Here is a 14,206-nt window from a genome sequence, read left to right as displayed (position 1 = left end):
AACCTTTTGTTCTGATACCAGCATGTGTTTATTCACCTTTGATGATTCATCATGGGCTCCTTCGATTGTTACTGTATATTATGCTCTATCTGCATGAACATTGGCGCCATTAGGATTGGATCGAGAAATGGCAAGTCTTTGCGCAAGAGAGATCGCCTAATGGACATTAGGATGGGAAGACGTACTGGGAGGAAGGTGGGACGCGGGATTGTCTACAGTGACGATGAGGACGAAGAGATGGAAGATGCGATCGACCCCGAAGCCGTTGAGAAGCAACGCAAAGAACAGCAAGAACAGGAGGAAGACGATGCAGATTCGGATTACGAGTATCTCTCGGATTCTTCTTCTGAAGACACACAATCGGTCGATAGCAACGACTCCGACTTACTTACGAGATCATCCGAGATCCTTGACGTCGCTCTTCGACCCCGTACTCCCGAGCCTGAGCCTGTGGAAGAAGTCGATGATGGAGGTTGGTCGCAAGATTCCGAGTTGGACATTAGCGACGAGTGGGGTCTTGACAACTATGCCAGTACCGAGAACACTGAGGAAGACAGTTTTGATCCTAGACTCGTCGGACTCGACGACGTTATGTGGATTAATCGGGTCCGCGCACTGGCACTCAATCCCGAGCGGAAAGCCTACATTTCCGGTAGAGGCCGCTACTCCGACTATGGCAGTCTAGATATCGAAGGGCCTGGAAGAGATCCCAATGATCCGGGCGAATATTCTTTGAACATCACGAGCTACGCGAGTGGGGACGAACAACAAGCTTTCCCATTCCACGAGGCATGCTTCGACATTCTTGCAAAGAGCATAGGGCTTGAGAAGGGCAGAGATATTGACAAGGATGTAATGTGCAGAACTTTTAGCGCTCTTCTGGTTGACGAAAGACCAGTTCTGGATGTGGACTATCAGCTGCATTCAGACCAAGGTCAATTTTGGCACAATGAACAGGGAACGGAGTATGAAGTGTGCGATCCTTCCCCCCGACCTGCTCTCCAAGAAAGTATACAAGACATCCTACCCGCCAACATCTTCGGTGGGAGTCCGCAGTCGGCAAATCTAGCGCACAAGGTGCGTAGTGATCCAACCACAGTCCTCCCGTACGACCTCCTTCACGAGATTCTTGGCTACGTTGACTCCAAGGACATGCTTTCGTTCATGAAAGCTTCATATCACGTCAACAGCGTCACTCGCGAAGCCGCATTCTGGAAACATATGCTGCGCATGCGTATCTTGCCATGGTTCTACGAGCTGCGTTACTTCGTGGAGACTGCAACTACCGATGCGCTCGACTACAAAGATCTTTTTCTCTGGGTGGATGCATCGACTCGTCCCAGGTTCGGCAACCAGGGACCCCTCATGCACATAGCAAATCGACGCCGGATCTGGGGCTGCTGCCAGCCCGTAGCCTCGCTCTACAAGAAAGCAACTGGCCCGGTCGAGCCCGCTGAGCCGGCAGACTCGGAGGAAGCAAAGGCGATTCTGGACAGCTCTCTATGCTTACACATGCCCATGACCATGTATCCACCGCCAGCTCAGACCGAGACCGTTTCGGCACAATTTATTCACTCTTGGAATGAGATTACTCATCGTGCTTGCGTTTTGGACACCTACTGGCGCCACATCAACAACTCCGACGACTACTTAGTGGGAATTTCCGTCACCTTGGGTGACCAAACAAGACTTTTTGGCAGCTCTGATGGATTTAGTGGACTTCCGTTTCATCTTGATCGTGGGGAGTGGATCAAGGAGATCGTCTGCTGTGTCGAGAGTATTGTGAATCAAACCGGGCCTCATGGGAAGCCTGAGGATCCTTGGCCATCTAAAACTGCTATGATCAGTGGTATCTCTGTACACTGAACCCACCACCCCCGAAGATGAAGATACTAATTAGAAGTAGGTGTCATTGAACAGTGGGAGAAAAAAAGGGTTGCATCAGGGTTACGCCGGTGTGCGGAGGCCGTTCCAAGTGTTGGATGGCATGCATCTAGTAGGAATGACGGGTCAAATTGCTTCGGTGAGTTGCCAAATGCTGCAGCCGTCTGCTCTACTTTACAAGCCTCTACTGACCTCATTGCCAGAATGGAGCTATCTCACGTCTCGGTCTTCTTCAAGCATGCGGACCGGACTCAGCACCACTCGCTCAGCCGCGATATACATCCGCTCAGCAGATGGCATGGGGAAAGCTTGGATCATCGCTACCCTACGATCGGATTGGTCAAAGGTACCCTCAACAGGCTTCCGTCTGGGCGCATCCTACGATCCATTTTGAGTCCTTTCCCGCTTCCACCCACCCCAACCCATACGAACTCCCCGAGGATATGATGCCCAACGATGTTTTCATGTGGAGCAAGAAAAACACAGGTATTGAATGCTTTCAGCCCATTGCAACGAATCTCTCCATGGCCAAGGATTCGACCGAAGATCCCATGCAATCGACCAGCGCAACACCCGCAACGACCGCTCTTCCCAGCTCTCTCCCTGCAACCAACACGTCGTCATCGTCCTACCAACTCCACACCGGTATCGATATCGTCGGCATCAATCCCGGCCCTCATGACATGTGGGGTAATCGCGGCCGCAGCGTCGGCTCTCGCGGACCCGTCCTATGTCAATCCCCCAAATGGGCGCACGACATGACTGAGCCTCTCCGAGAATCCCTCAAAGCCGCATGGCAAGATATGAACAAGACAGGCGGCGGTCCACACCCTAACCAACTACAAAACACCGTCACTTTCCCACTGAACCAGGAAGACATCACTGAAGTCCACGTCGAGCAGCAGTACCGCGCTCTCAAACTTGTTACGCAGAGTGGACGGGTTGGCTACTTTGGGGAGCCGGATATGCGCGATTGGTTTGTGAGGAAGGCGGTGGGTGGAGAGCAGATTGTGGGGATTAGTGCGTGTTTTGGGGCGTTGGGGGGTTGGAGTGAGTCGGCGAGGATGTGGAGTCATCTTAAGTTGAGTCGCGTGGGGGTGGTGTTTGAGAGGGTTGATGGCGAGGGGAGGGTAATTGGTAAGGAGGAAGAGAAGGAGATGAGGGAGAAGGGTGTGGTGTTTGATGAGGGTAAAGTTGTTATGTGCTCAGAGTAGGGGTGTGTTGGCGTGGTGGTAGAACTCCAGTATGGTGTTTTTCGCAGTGTGATGCCGAGCTGGTTCACGCATTTGGGTAAATTGTTCTTTCACAGGTTCAGTAGGTACGTTTGTCTCGGTTAATTCCAGTTCAACATCATAACGTGACCTTGCATATATCGCGTTCCAAAATACGATTGGATTTTCATCATCGAGCATCTCGAGATCACAACAAGAAATACAGAATACAACGTAGGGGGCGGTGACAACGCACATATACGGCCGTCAGACGTAGTTCGGTATGGATGATCCTAGTCATATGCCAGGGACGAACCTCATCGCACGACAAATCCAGGCTGTTATCACAAAATCTCCGGACCGGCACGGAAACAACGTACAACCTGCCAACGACTCACCGTTCAGTACAGCAAGCCAATTGAGAACGCCGCGGACCTGAAGATCAATGTTGTCGCGTCCACGATGATGCGTCGTTCCCCACGCGCGATAAGGTTCGTGCTTGACGGACAGTGACATCATCCCTCGCGAAAAATGCCTGGGCAGCGCAGCTAAACACAGCCTACTTCTGACAAGGTTGCGCTATCCAGATCTGCCACGTTGATCCGCGCTTCTCTTGGTACGCGCCTTGGACAAATACCGCAAAGTATATACATTGCGACTGGCAGCCGGAATGAGCTCGTCGTGGTTGCCGCTCGACGACAACGACGCGATGCACGACCCGATTGAGGAGCTGCGCAACCCGCGTCAGGCCAAAGATGACTTTTTGAAGTATTTGAAAGAGGAGGTGTTGAAGTTGAACTTTTATCGCGCGCATATGCTGTATTTCGTCGTCGTCATCGCGATCTCCTCGGTCGTTGTCTATGGGCAGGGTCTTGCTGATGGGCCCAAAGAGTATGGAGATGCGCATGTGACGTACACCGACGCGCTGTTCTTGTGCACCAGTGCTATGACAACTACAGGTAAGTGTTTTCTTCGTCCTCTAGGCTTGTGTGAGCTGAGTACTAATTGATGCAGGGCTCAACTCGGTAGACCTCGGAGATCTCTCCGGCTTCCAGCAAGCGACCTTCGCCGTGTTGCTCATGATTGGCAACATACCATTCGTATCGACAGCAGTGGTACTCATCAGAAGAGCACTTTTCCGGAAGAAGATGGCAGATGTCGTCAAACATTCGCACACAATGCAAAGACTCGTGCGAGATATCGAGAACAGCCATTCGGATCAAAACGAAAGCAGCAGCAGTACCGGAAGCCTGCGCCAACGACCAAATGCAAAACAAGGCCAGATAGGAAAGAAAGTACAAGAAGAGAACGAGGAGCCGCCGCAAGCAAAAATGTATCCCAAGTCTAGAAGACGCACATATCACTACGAGACCGGATTTGGCTTCATACCAACACCCTGGGAGATCAAGTCTGCACGCAACTTCTTCAGCCGCATCCTAGACCGCTTCTCGACAGAGTTGAAACCCGAAAAACACGACTACGTCTCCTTCAAGCCGCATCTGGACTCCAAGGGCCGATTCCGCGAGCTCAGTGAGCAAGATCGCATGGAACTTGGGGGTGTGGAGTATCGTGCACTCCAAGCTCTGTTGCTTATCCTGGTGGGTTATCAGATCTTCTGGTATCTACTTGGTATCACTTTCCTGATGCCGTACGCATATCGCGACGATACCAAAAGCACATTGTATCAAGAACAGCCAGGTGCCATCAATCCCGGATGGTGGGCCTATTTTGCGACGGTGACGGAGTTCTCCAACGGTGGACTGAATGTGCTCAACGCCAATTTCATTCCCTTCAGCGGCAATGCGTATGTTTTGCTTGTGGCTGCATGTCTCGCGTTCGCTGGTCAAACGCAGTTCCCGATTCTACTCCGCATCACGATATGGGTGCTGAAGAAGATACTGCCGAAAGAGTCTCGTATCAGGAACACGATGCAGTTCCTTCTACAACACCCACGACGCTGTTTCATATACCTTTTCCCCAAGCGCGAGACAGTATATCTCTTTCTTGTTCAGCTAGGCATCGATATCACTGCCTGGCTTTGCTTCGAGATATTGAACATCGGCATGCCAGATGTCGAAGCTTTATCCACTGGGGCTAGAGTAGTAGACGGACTCTTCATGGCCAGCGGGCTACGTACTAGCGGCGCATACATTATCAACATGAGTTCGCTCGCACCTGCATGTTTGGTGGCTTATTTAGTCATCATGTACATCTCGATCTACCCTATGACGTTGGTACTGCGCAAGACGAACACGTACGAGGAGAAATCTATCGGACTGGAAGAGAATGACAGCAGTGCTGCTGGCGTAGCATCACACTTGCAAAAGCAACTCGCCTACGACATCTGGTTCCAGTTCTTTGTCTTCTTTCTCATATGTATCATTGAGCGAGGTCACATTCTCAACGCATCGCCGGGGTTCAGCGTCTTCTCGATCTTGTTCGAAGTTACATCGGCATATGGCACTGTCGGCTTGAGTCTCGGTGTACCGGGAAAGAACACCAGTCTATGCGGCGACTTTGCCAGCTTGAGCAAAGTCGTCTTAATGGCTGCTATGTTACGCGGTCGGCATCGTGGACTGCCTTTGGCGATCGACAGAAGCATTCTTCTACCCGGCGAAGAGTTGATGCATCGCATGGATCAAGAGTATAGCTCGAGGGGCACAGAGAACCCAGAAGAAGAAGCAGAGCTGAGAGATGACATTGAATCAAGTGGCGAGCAACAAAAGAATGGTGGAAAGGGCGACCAAGACCCAGAGGACAGGAGAAGGTCGCAACCGGACAACGAGGCTGGTCAGGAAGGGGCGGGAGACACAGTTGCAGAGTCCAACCCCTGATGAAGAAGGGCCGCAAGCACAGTGCAGCCGTGGTCCCCTCGGGAGTACTGTCGGCCAAACATCACCCCAGATAGCCACAACGATTACGTTGATACAGTCACGAGAGTCAGCTGACCCATCAACTCTACGGTCCGACACAATCCTTTGGGAGTCACGCGTTACACACGCATTAGGCGACTACACCGACGCAGGCTTTCCTATCGCCTTATGCACCACCAAACCTTCGGTCACACTTCCAGAACCCCTCACTCATGCATGTCGCGGATATGACCGAACCCACGGCTTCAGCCTGCGACGTCATATTCCCCCCTCAGCCATGCATACGCAGATTCTATCAGCCCTACAAGGCATGCGAATCCATCGCGCGCATCCATCGCTCACACGCCACAGTTATGCGCCTCGAAACTAAGGCGCTCACAGATCCCCACCAGGTCTCAAACCCAGTTCGCATGAAATACCGCCAATGCGACCCTGACCGACTCCACTGGACCGGAATCCAACGCACATCCCTGACACTTGCCGGAGCGTAGATCTGCATTAGGACTTCGGCATATGCGCTGACCGGGGACATGGAAATTGACTCGTTTGGTTCCAAGCCAGGGGATGGTGGTGGGGATTGAGGGAGGATCTCTGGTCGATGAGATGGCGTGTTTACAGGGGGGGGCCACAGGAAGGGGATCATGGAGGAAGGGTAAGGCAGCAAGGCATGAATATCGGAAAATTAGCAACAGAGCACTGGTACTATGTAAATGGCTGGGATGCCGTCTAGCTGGACGGATGGACGGGCTGTGGCGTTGGTGCGTTAGGATCGGTGGGATGCGAGTCAAATGACGTTCGCGGGATGGGCGGGAGATGCGCGTGCATACAGTCCATCTGACCAAGGGCGTGCCAAGACATGGCAAGGTCTAGCCCGATTAGGCGATTTTTTTAAGGTGGCAAGGTGTTAGCGTGCCACCTAAGAAAATAAGCGAAATTAAATCTCTAACTAATTCTTAACTAATCCTAAACTAATCCTACTTTAAATATAAATAACTTTTTAAATATAAAAGATATAAAAAAAGTTTATATTATAAAGTTATAGAGCCTATTTATATATATAATTATATAATATAAAACTTTTTTATATCTCTTATATTTAAAAAGTTATTTATATTTAAAGTAGGATTAGTTTAGAAAGGATTAAGAATTGATCCTGAATCGATCCTCTGTAGCGGCCTTGGCATGCCATGTCTCGGCGTGCCCTAGGTCAGATGGCCTGCATCCTGGGAGATGCGCAGGGCTGACATGGGGTCGAGCGTCAGACCAGCACGACAAGAATAGGAACACGGGATGCCGATTATTTTTTTCCTCTCTCTCGCAACAAACCCGTCGCGTCTCCGTTAGTAAGACGATTGTGATTTGGAATTCAAATGGTCCTACTCCGGTCTATGACGAGGCTGTCTATATGCACATCGCCAAAGACGACACACACGCGTGTATTGTATGCATGCACCCCTGCTTACGTATGCGAAAACCCAGCACCACCACGTCAACCTTCCCACTCTACCGTTTCGCACTCCGAGTATGTCGTGTGCGAACATCGTCAAAGCGAAATCGCCATCTACACGCACACACACGATCTTGACAGGTGCATCTGACGCCCACGCCCGCCGTTACCAAACCGTTGTGCCGCGCAAAGAGCAACTAGTGCGGTCCCAAACGTTTCACCTACCAAACACGCGACGAGTCAGGCTTCACCGCACGCACCGGTACCGGCAGCGACAACGGCAGCGGTAAAGAAGGAAATCATCCGACGGTAACAACGGTATGCTAGTAGAAAAGAACAGATAGTTCAGATGCGCGTTCGCGTTCGCTTGGTAAGTTCCGTGATGTGGTGTTCTGTGCCTTGGTGTTTTCGGCAAAGTTGGCTGTCATGGGCGGGCCTTGGAAGCAAGGCTGCCGCTGTCAGATTAGTTATTCGGACGAGGAATCAGGTCATCGGCGGGTAAATGTGAGTAAGAGGTTGATTGTGCGCAAGGTGTTCGTTGTTCGAGTGCGAAGGTGGTGGTGGTGGCCACGCTGATTTAGCATATGGTGCACATGGATCTGAACTTTGCGAATGTCTTCATCGTTGCAAGACTCAAGTGTCTTAACATGCCTTTGATATTATACTACGGACAAGAGGAAGTTCACAAAAGGTAAAGGAGAGGAAGTCGGGTTTGACATGCTCGCTTAACCGCCTGTATTAGGCAAACATCAGGCGTAAGCGAAATGTCAGGAACATGTGCTCGTCAAGGGTATGCTCGTTCAACTTTCATACAACGACCAAGTGTCTTGAAGATGTGGACTAGTAATGTGGATATTGTTCTGTATTGACTACCGCTACCATCTACCGTGTAGAACAACGCTGCAAAACTCTTCACAAAAGTGAAGCGCCCAGATACCAGTTGATGCTATGCGCCAAGACCAAAATTCCAAATGCTGAACGCCTGAGTAAAGATCCGAAACAAGAACTGTCTCATATGCCATGCAAACCATACCGCTCTTGTCATATACCACCGAGGACGTTAAGACAGTAATATGAAGAAAAGGGTTGATTGAATAGCGAATTAACGAAAGTAGAGAAGAGGAAGAAAGAGTCATTTGCCAATGCCATAACCGCATTCCCATGCCTAATGCCACGACCCAGGAAGTGATCTAACAAGTACAGGAATGCAAAGATGATGGACATTTATTTCCTATCGTCGTTGAGGAGGCTAGCGATGGGCATGTTGTCCCTGGGCGCAGAGCTCCACGTACCAGCCCTTGGGCGGCCAGAGGAAGGAACAGGCATGGGCAGAACGTAAGGCATGCGCTCTGGGGCTGAAACGGCGCTAATGTTCATGGGGTTCATCGGGCTGTAGTGCTTGGCTGGCTCGCTGTGGGCGGGCGAGATGTAGCTCGGGAAGGGAGAGGGCTTGAACATGGGGTTGTGCATGATGCTACCATCGGGTGAGGCATCGGGAGTAGGAGGGCGGACAGCGTTGGAACCGTTGCGCCAGATCTCCTCGAGCTGGGCGGGGGAAACATCCGCACCGTAGTCGGCAGCGACGGTAGCCCAGAACTGTTGGCGGCGGGCTTCGTAGATGGAGCGGAGACGGTCAGTGTCAACGATCTTGGGCTGATGGGCCACTTCGGTGTTGATACGGAGACCGTTGTAAGGCTCCGGGGATCCACGGGGAGTAAGGGTGCGGGGCTTGGGAAGGAGGATCTTGTGCTGGGAGCGGCCGGGAGAGGTGGTGATGGAGTTGGCGCGGACATGGGGACTGCCAGTGTAGCTCATGGGCGAGCTGTGGCGGGAAGATTGAGAGTAGGCATCCTGATCCATGGCCATGGAGTAGACCGGAGCAGTACCGGAAGAGCTGCAAGAGGCGTTGGAGGAGACCGAGTTGTTGCGCTTGCGGCGGTGGCTACCGTGCGAGAGCTGGTGGTAGTGCAGGCGGCATGCAAGCTCGGTCTTCTTGAGGTGAGCAGCAATGTGCTTGTAAGGCATCTTTTGCATGCGGGTCTGAAGAAGGTAGTTCTCCTAGATATTGTAAGTATATGGTAGATGGTGATGAGTGCAACTGGTCGACATACCTCTTCTTCGGACCAAGACCTGTTACCACCGGCTGACATCTTCCTAGCACGGAGGCTGGAAGGGTCAGGAGACTGAGAGTTCATCTCAGGAAGAGGGGAGAGAATCTGGGGCTGGTGGTGAAGCATGTTGTAATCGGTGTGTTGCTGAGCTGATCGTATGTTGATGTTGATGTTGCTGATTGGAGTACTTGGCGTAGAAGAAGTCGTTGATTCGTGTCCACTAGGGATGTCTGTTCGTCGTGATCGAGGCTGGCTCTGAAAAGAAAGTATTACACGGTGTGTCGGTAAAAAAGTAATTGCTCAGCAATGTTGGTAAAGTTGATTAAGTGAATGTAGTGCAGCCCAAACCAGTGGGAAGTAAAAGAGAGTATTACAAGGCTGCTAAAAAACAAAAGACAGATGCCGATTGAACAGATGCGGTTGAAGCCTCGAAACTTGGGGCACTCGGGCAGTTATAGAGTTTGGACAGAGGTCAAGAAACGGGTCGGTCAGTGGTCACAGACCAGGTCGATTAGCAGTGGCAGTTTCTGAGATTGGCAACGTTTTCAAACCGTCGCTTCTGCAACTCGATTCCTGATCGGCATCATGGGGCAAAGACGGTGTTCGCAGCCAAAATGTTTAGAAGAACCTTGACACGAGACATGTTAAGCCGGAAGTGGAACGGACATGAAGACGCATACGAAATCGCTGCCTGGGGCTCTGAAGATCTAGAGCGGGATGCATAAGGTTCTCAGCCTCATCGGGACCCACGGGGGCAGTTTCAAAACCGCGCGCGTCGGACTTGGTGCAGTTTTGACGGAGCGCGAGGTTTGACAATGTTTGGAAAGCTGGAAACAAGCAGCGACCAGTGCCGAAGCGACGGCGGGCGCTAACGCAGAACGTGCTGTGACAGGCTGCGGGGGGGACTGTGCGCCGGCGGTCGCCCATTGCAGAGACAAACAACATTGGCAACGAGCTCTGAAGCATTCCTCCACGACGATGCCTCAGACACTTTGCTACGAATCTGCTCCATGTGAATAGGGCCGAGCAGACGGTGAGTGGAGATGATTCGCAACACACAAGAGTGCAGATGACGACGCTGTGAGACAGGCGAAACGAGTACGTTCGGATGGGTCGTGTTCCGCCTACAGCATCAACACGTCAGGCAACTCGTAAGGCCGAAGCGCTTGGCAGGCCATGTGTGCTGCTATAGGTCGTAAGTGGTAAGGCTGTGGCAGAGCGGTTCTGATCAAACGCTTGTGGCTTGTAGTGATACTGGCGCTGCGTCAGGCGGCTGGAGAAAGAGCTTGGCTTGAATGCGGAGCGGAGCCTGGGTTGAAAAGGCATCCAGGCCCACGGCGAGCAAAGTACTCAGGACGGTCCGGCAGCAGCATATCGATTACCTCACTCCTCTTCCCCGCGCCCAGCGGTGTTGCTGATGAGCGCAAGAGGTCCTTGTTTGGTACCATCGTTGCAAGCCGCTGCTGCAGTGGCCGTGTGGAGAAGACAGGGATGGCTCGCACTCGGCGACGACTGAGGCCGGGCTAAATAGCAGCACAATCTCTGTGGTGGTGAGGGCGCCATTGGCGGTCAAGCGGGCGGTCGTGAGATAGATTGTCGAGCAGAGCAGCCGTCTGACGTGGTCGTGTTTGTGCGACTCTCGCCATGGCGACTTCCCGCTATGTTGTTGACCGATGATGAGGTTGGAAGGCACGAGCACCACTCGAGGAAAGAGCGGCCGGTCCATGCACGCTGCCCCGCTCCAGCTGCCAGCAACTCCGTCACCACTACGGCACGCCATCTGGCCTGGTAGCGACTCGACGGTGACCTGATCTGGAGTCACTCTACTCGACCCGGCATGGGAATCGCCATGACACTCATGACAACATGCGCTTGTCGCTCCCACTACTCCGCCAGCGCCGTGGCTGTCTGTATACACAGTCATCATGTCGCGACACCCGATCGGGGGCGCTCCGCATCACTCGCATCTGCACTGGACACGCATGGAGCAGTCACGCGCTGCGCACTCTACCTCCGCTGCCCTCTAAGCACTCGTCGCGCTGTCCCCGTAACCTCAAAGCCACCTGTTCATCAGAGCCGGGCCCTAGAGCCTGTTACCCCGCTTCTTGTCTGCAGCGCGTCCCCGCGTATCTATACCTCGACCACCACGTCCCATTCACTAGCGGGCAAGTACTAGTACTTGCCCTCCCCATCTTGGGCGCCGACCCCCGCTAGCATTCGGCCACTTAACCTCACAGCGTCGCCCTCGTCCTCCACCATGATGCCTATGCCATGCTCCCATTCGCCCGTCTGCTGCCAACCTGACCCTCTTTGTATCCCTTGTACTTGATCAGCGCTCGCACCGACAGGCCATCTGCTTCCTTGGATATCATGATGATCTACTGCCTCCAGTCTGGCCGTCGTACCCTCTGAAAGTGGTCCTGAAGCTGTAATATACGAGCATGACACTACACTCTATAGGCGCATCCTGCTCTCCCCAGTGAAGCTGTCTCGTGCTGCCGCCTGCCTGGCTTAGGTCTTATCGCCCCGTCTGCCGCCATGTCGTGAGTCTTTCCACTATATCCGTCTCGTCTTGTCCCCATTCTGCGACTCTGAGATACTTCCCCTACTCGACTCGGTACCTTGCCGCGCGCGCTGACGTTGTGGCCCCCGACAGCTCCTCGCCCTCCACCAAGCGTAGCCTGAAACCGTCGCCCATTGCAGCGAACCCCCAACCGAGCGTTCAGTACTCTGGACCGCCAGAGCTGCCCAGTTTACAGCCAGCGGCGTCATTCACCACGGCGAATCCAGAGGCTCACACTGGCGCTCAACCGCCACTGCCATCTCCTACGAGCCGAAAGCGCAAGTCTGTGACCCTCGGACAGTCCCAGGAACAGATGGCAGGTACTGCAGATAGTGCAGAGGCGCAAGCGAGTAGTGCTGTGTTGCCACCAACGGCTGATGTCGATGCTGCACAGGAGCCCAAGACCAAGAAGAGTCGGACAAATACGCCTTGGACGCCAGCTGAGGAATTGAGATTGAAACAAATGAGAGATGCTGGAAACAGCTGGAGCGAGATCGCAAAGGTGAGGAGAGCGCTTGCCGGATCAGACAACTGCCGTGTTCCCGGAGAACAGTTAGCTGACTTGGCCTTTGGTAGACGTTCCCGCAGCGGACAGAAGGGAGTGTAAAGAAACATTGGTACAAGGTGGGCACGCGACCAGTGCTGTTCCACTGCGGACCCTCTAACTGACCTTCAAGGACATGCACTATGCCGAGTTTGCTGAGGACGAAGTGAGTTAGAGCCTATATCTCCGTCCCTCTGAGAGTGTGCTGATGAGTAAGAAGAGCGCCGCGCTGCTTGCCGCCATCAAAGAATACGATGCCAACAAATGGAAGGTCATCGGTCAGAAGGTTGGCAAGCCTGCAAAAGTGAGTCTTGGTCGTCTCCAAACATAGTCTTCGTGTGCATGAGCTTGTACTGACGTGCACCAGGCATGCGAGCAGTACGCAAAGGAGAACTTTGGCGGCAAGTACTGAACGACACTTATGATCACAGTCTGCATCTTTCCGGAATTAGTGCGGTGGGGCCCGCTTATGATACCAGCTTTCCTATCTTGATCGAGCATCGCATGCGCAAAAGTGCTGTGGGCATCCGTTCGTCCTTCTTGGTGTTTCCGGACGTGGTTCTCGGCAGCGGAGTACACAAGGCATTAGTCGCCTTCTCTTTCCAAAAGATGCTTAGCAGTTTTCGGCAACGCTGACCAATGTTATCGTGTTTCTCCGCGGTCATCCTTTCGCTTCGGGATTTGGTTGTAGTCCTGAGGGAGCTTCCATCCTGGATATAATGTCGAATGTCTTTACTTAGCAATAGTCGGCAATGTATCCATGCCATAACGGATTGTTGCATGTGGGGAGCATCTCAAAGTCTTGCCTGTCGAAGCGGCGATTGGCCGATCTTGCTTGTGTTATCGTTTCACGTCAACGAACAGTTGGGAGAGTTGGGTTCGGTAGCCTGCAGCGGTTCGTTGAATGTTTCAACCCCTCGCCACACCACACCTCAACGTTCCGCCTCACCTACTGCCGCACACAGATCGGCAGAATCCGCCTGGCTATTTGTAGCACACATAGACGACGCGCCTTTGCCGTCAGTGTAGCAATCATGGCGCAGAGGACGATCGTTGTTTTCTTTTTCGTGCGATTAACGGTGTCGTTGGGGCGATCTTAGTTGCGACGCCCACGTGTAACGGCATGAGTTACCCAGAGTCCCAGACGAACGCTCCGGCTATGCTACCGAACCATATCAACAGGCGCGCGATGTGGTCGCGACGCGCTTGCACGAAGCCGTGCCGTAACGTCGACAGTAGATTGCGCGTCGGGGGAACTTGGTCGCCCACAATGCGCCGCAACGCGCTTCTACTCACCGTGTACATGCGCTGCACGCGCTCCGCTCACGACGCAGGCCAGATGACATGGCGGCGTGGCCGCGGTGAAGGGCGCGGTCTGTTGGACGGAGCGTGGTGAGGGCTGCATCGTGCAGTTCCGCGAGCCTATAGTTCGCAATGGCGTGCATCAGCCTAAATGGATAATGCGCCGTTGGTCGAGTACTTGAAGATTGGCAGACTATCGCTAGGCCTGAAAGTCGTACATGGCGACGGCGGTGAGGTCATAGCGAGGGCTGCAGATGCAGGGAGATCCCAG

General features: G+C 53.0%; 4 protein-coding genes across 4 annotated transcripts; 3 read left to right on the top strand and 1 right to left on the bottom strand.

The window, feature by feature from the left end:
- Nucleotides 1-93: 93 nt before the first annotated feature.
- Nucleotides 94-3,098, top strand: J4E93_009077 (uncharacterized protein; the record flags this gene model as incomplete). The annotated part of the gene is made up of 3 exons (XM_049346971.1): nt 94-1,857; nt 1,946-2,023; nt 2,088-3,098. The coding sequence occupies 3 exons, from the start codon at nt 94-96 to the stop codon at nt 3,096-3,098; spliced, it is 2,853 nt and encodes a 950-aa protein (XP_049195926.1).
- Nucleotides 3,099-3,804: 706 nt separating this feature from the next.
- On the top strand, nt 3,805-5,929 carry J4E93_009076 (uncharacterized protein; the record flags this gene model as incomplete). Its single annotated transcript, XM_049346970.1, has 2 exons — nt 3,805-4,054; nt 4,110-5,929. 2 exons carry the CDS (start codon nt 3,805-3,807, stop codon nt 5,927-5,929), a joined length of 2,070 nt encoding a protein of 689 aa, XP_049195925.1.
- A 2,710-nt stretch (nt 5,930-8,639) lies between these two features.
- Nucleotides 8,640-9,652, bottom strand: J4E93_009075 (uncharacterized protein; the record flags this gene model as incomplete). The annotated part of the gene is made up of 2 exons (XM_049346969.1): nt 8,640-9,473; nt 9,527-9,652. The coding sequence occupies 2 exons, from the start codon at nt 9,650-9,652 to the stop codon at nt 8,640-8,642; spliced, it is 960 nt and encodes a 319-aa protein (XP_049195924.1).
- Nucleotides 9,653-12,064: 2,412 nt separating this feature from the next.
- Nucleotides 12,065-13,045, top strand: J4E93_009074 (uncharacterized protein; the record flags this gene model as incomplete). The annotated part of the gene is made up of 5 exons (XM_049346968.1): nt 12,065-12,069; nt 12,183-12,591; nt 12,767-12,799; nt 12,851-12,937; nt 13,001-13,045. 5 exons carry the CDS (start codon nt 12,065-12,067, stop codon nt 13,043-13,045), a joined length of 579 nt encoding a protein of 192 aa, XP_049195923.1.
- Between the last annotated feature and the right edge of the window lie 1,161 nt (nt 13,046-14,206).

This window comes from Alternaria ventricosa, assembly GCF_023758065.1.
Source record: "Alternaria ventricosa strain BMP 2768 chromosome Unknown scaffold_19, whole genome shotgun sequence".
Lineage (NCBI taxonomy): Eukaryota > Fungi > Ascomycota > Dothideomycetes > Pleosporales > Pleosporaceae > Alternaria > Alternaria ventricosa.
The sequence above is the reverse complement of the archived record's forward strand: the minus strand, read 5'-3'. Positions and strand labels throughout refer to the sequence as shown.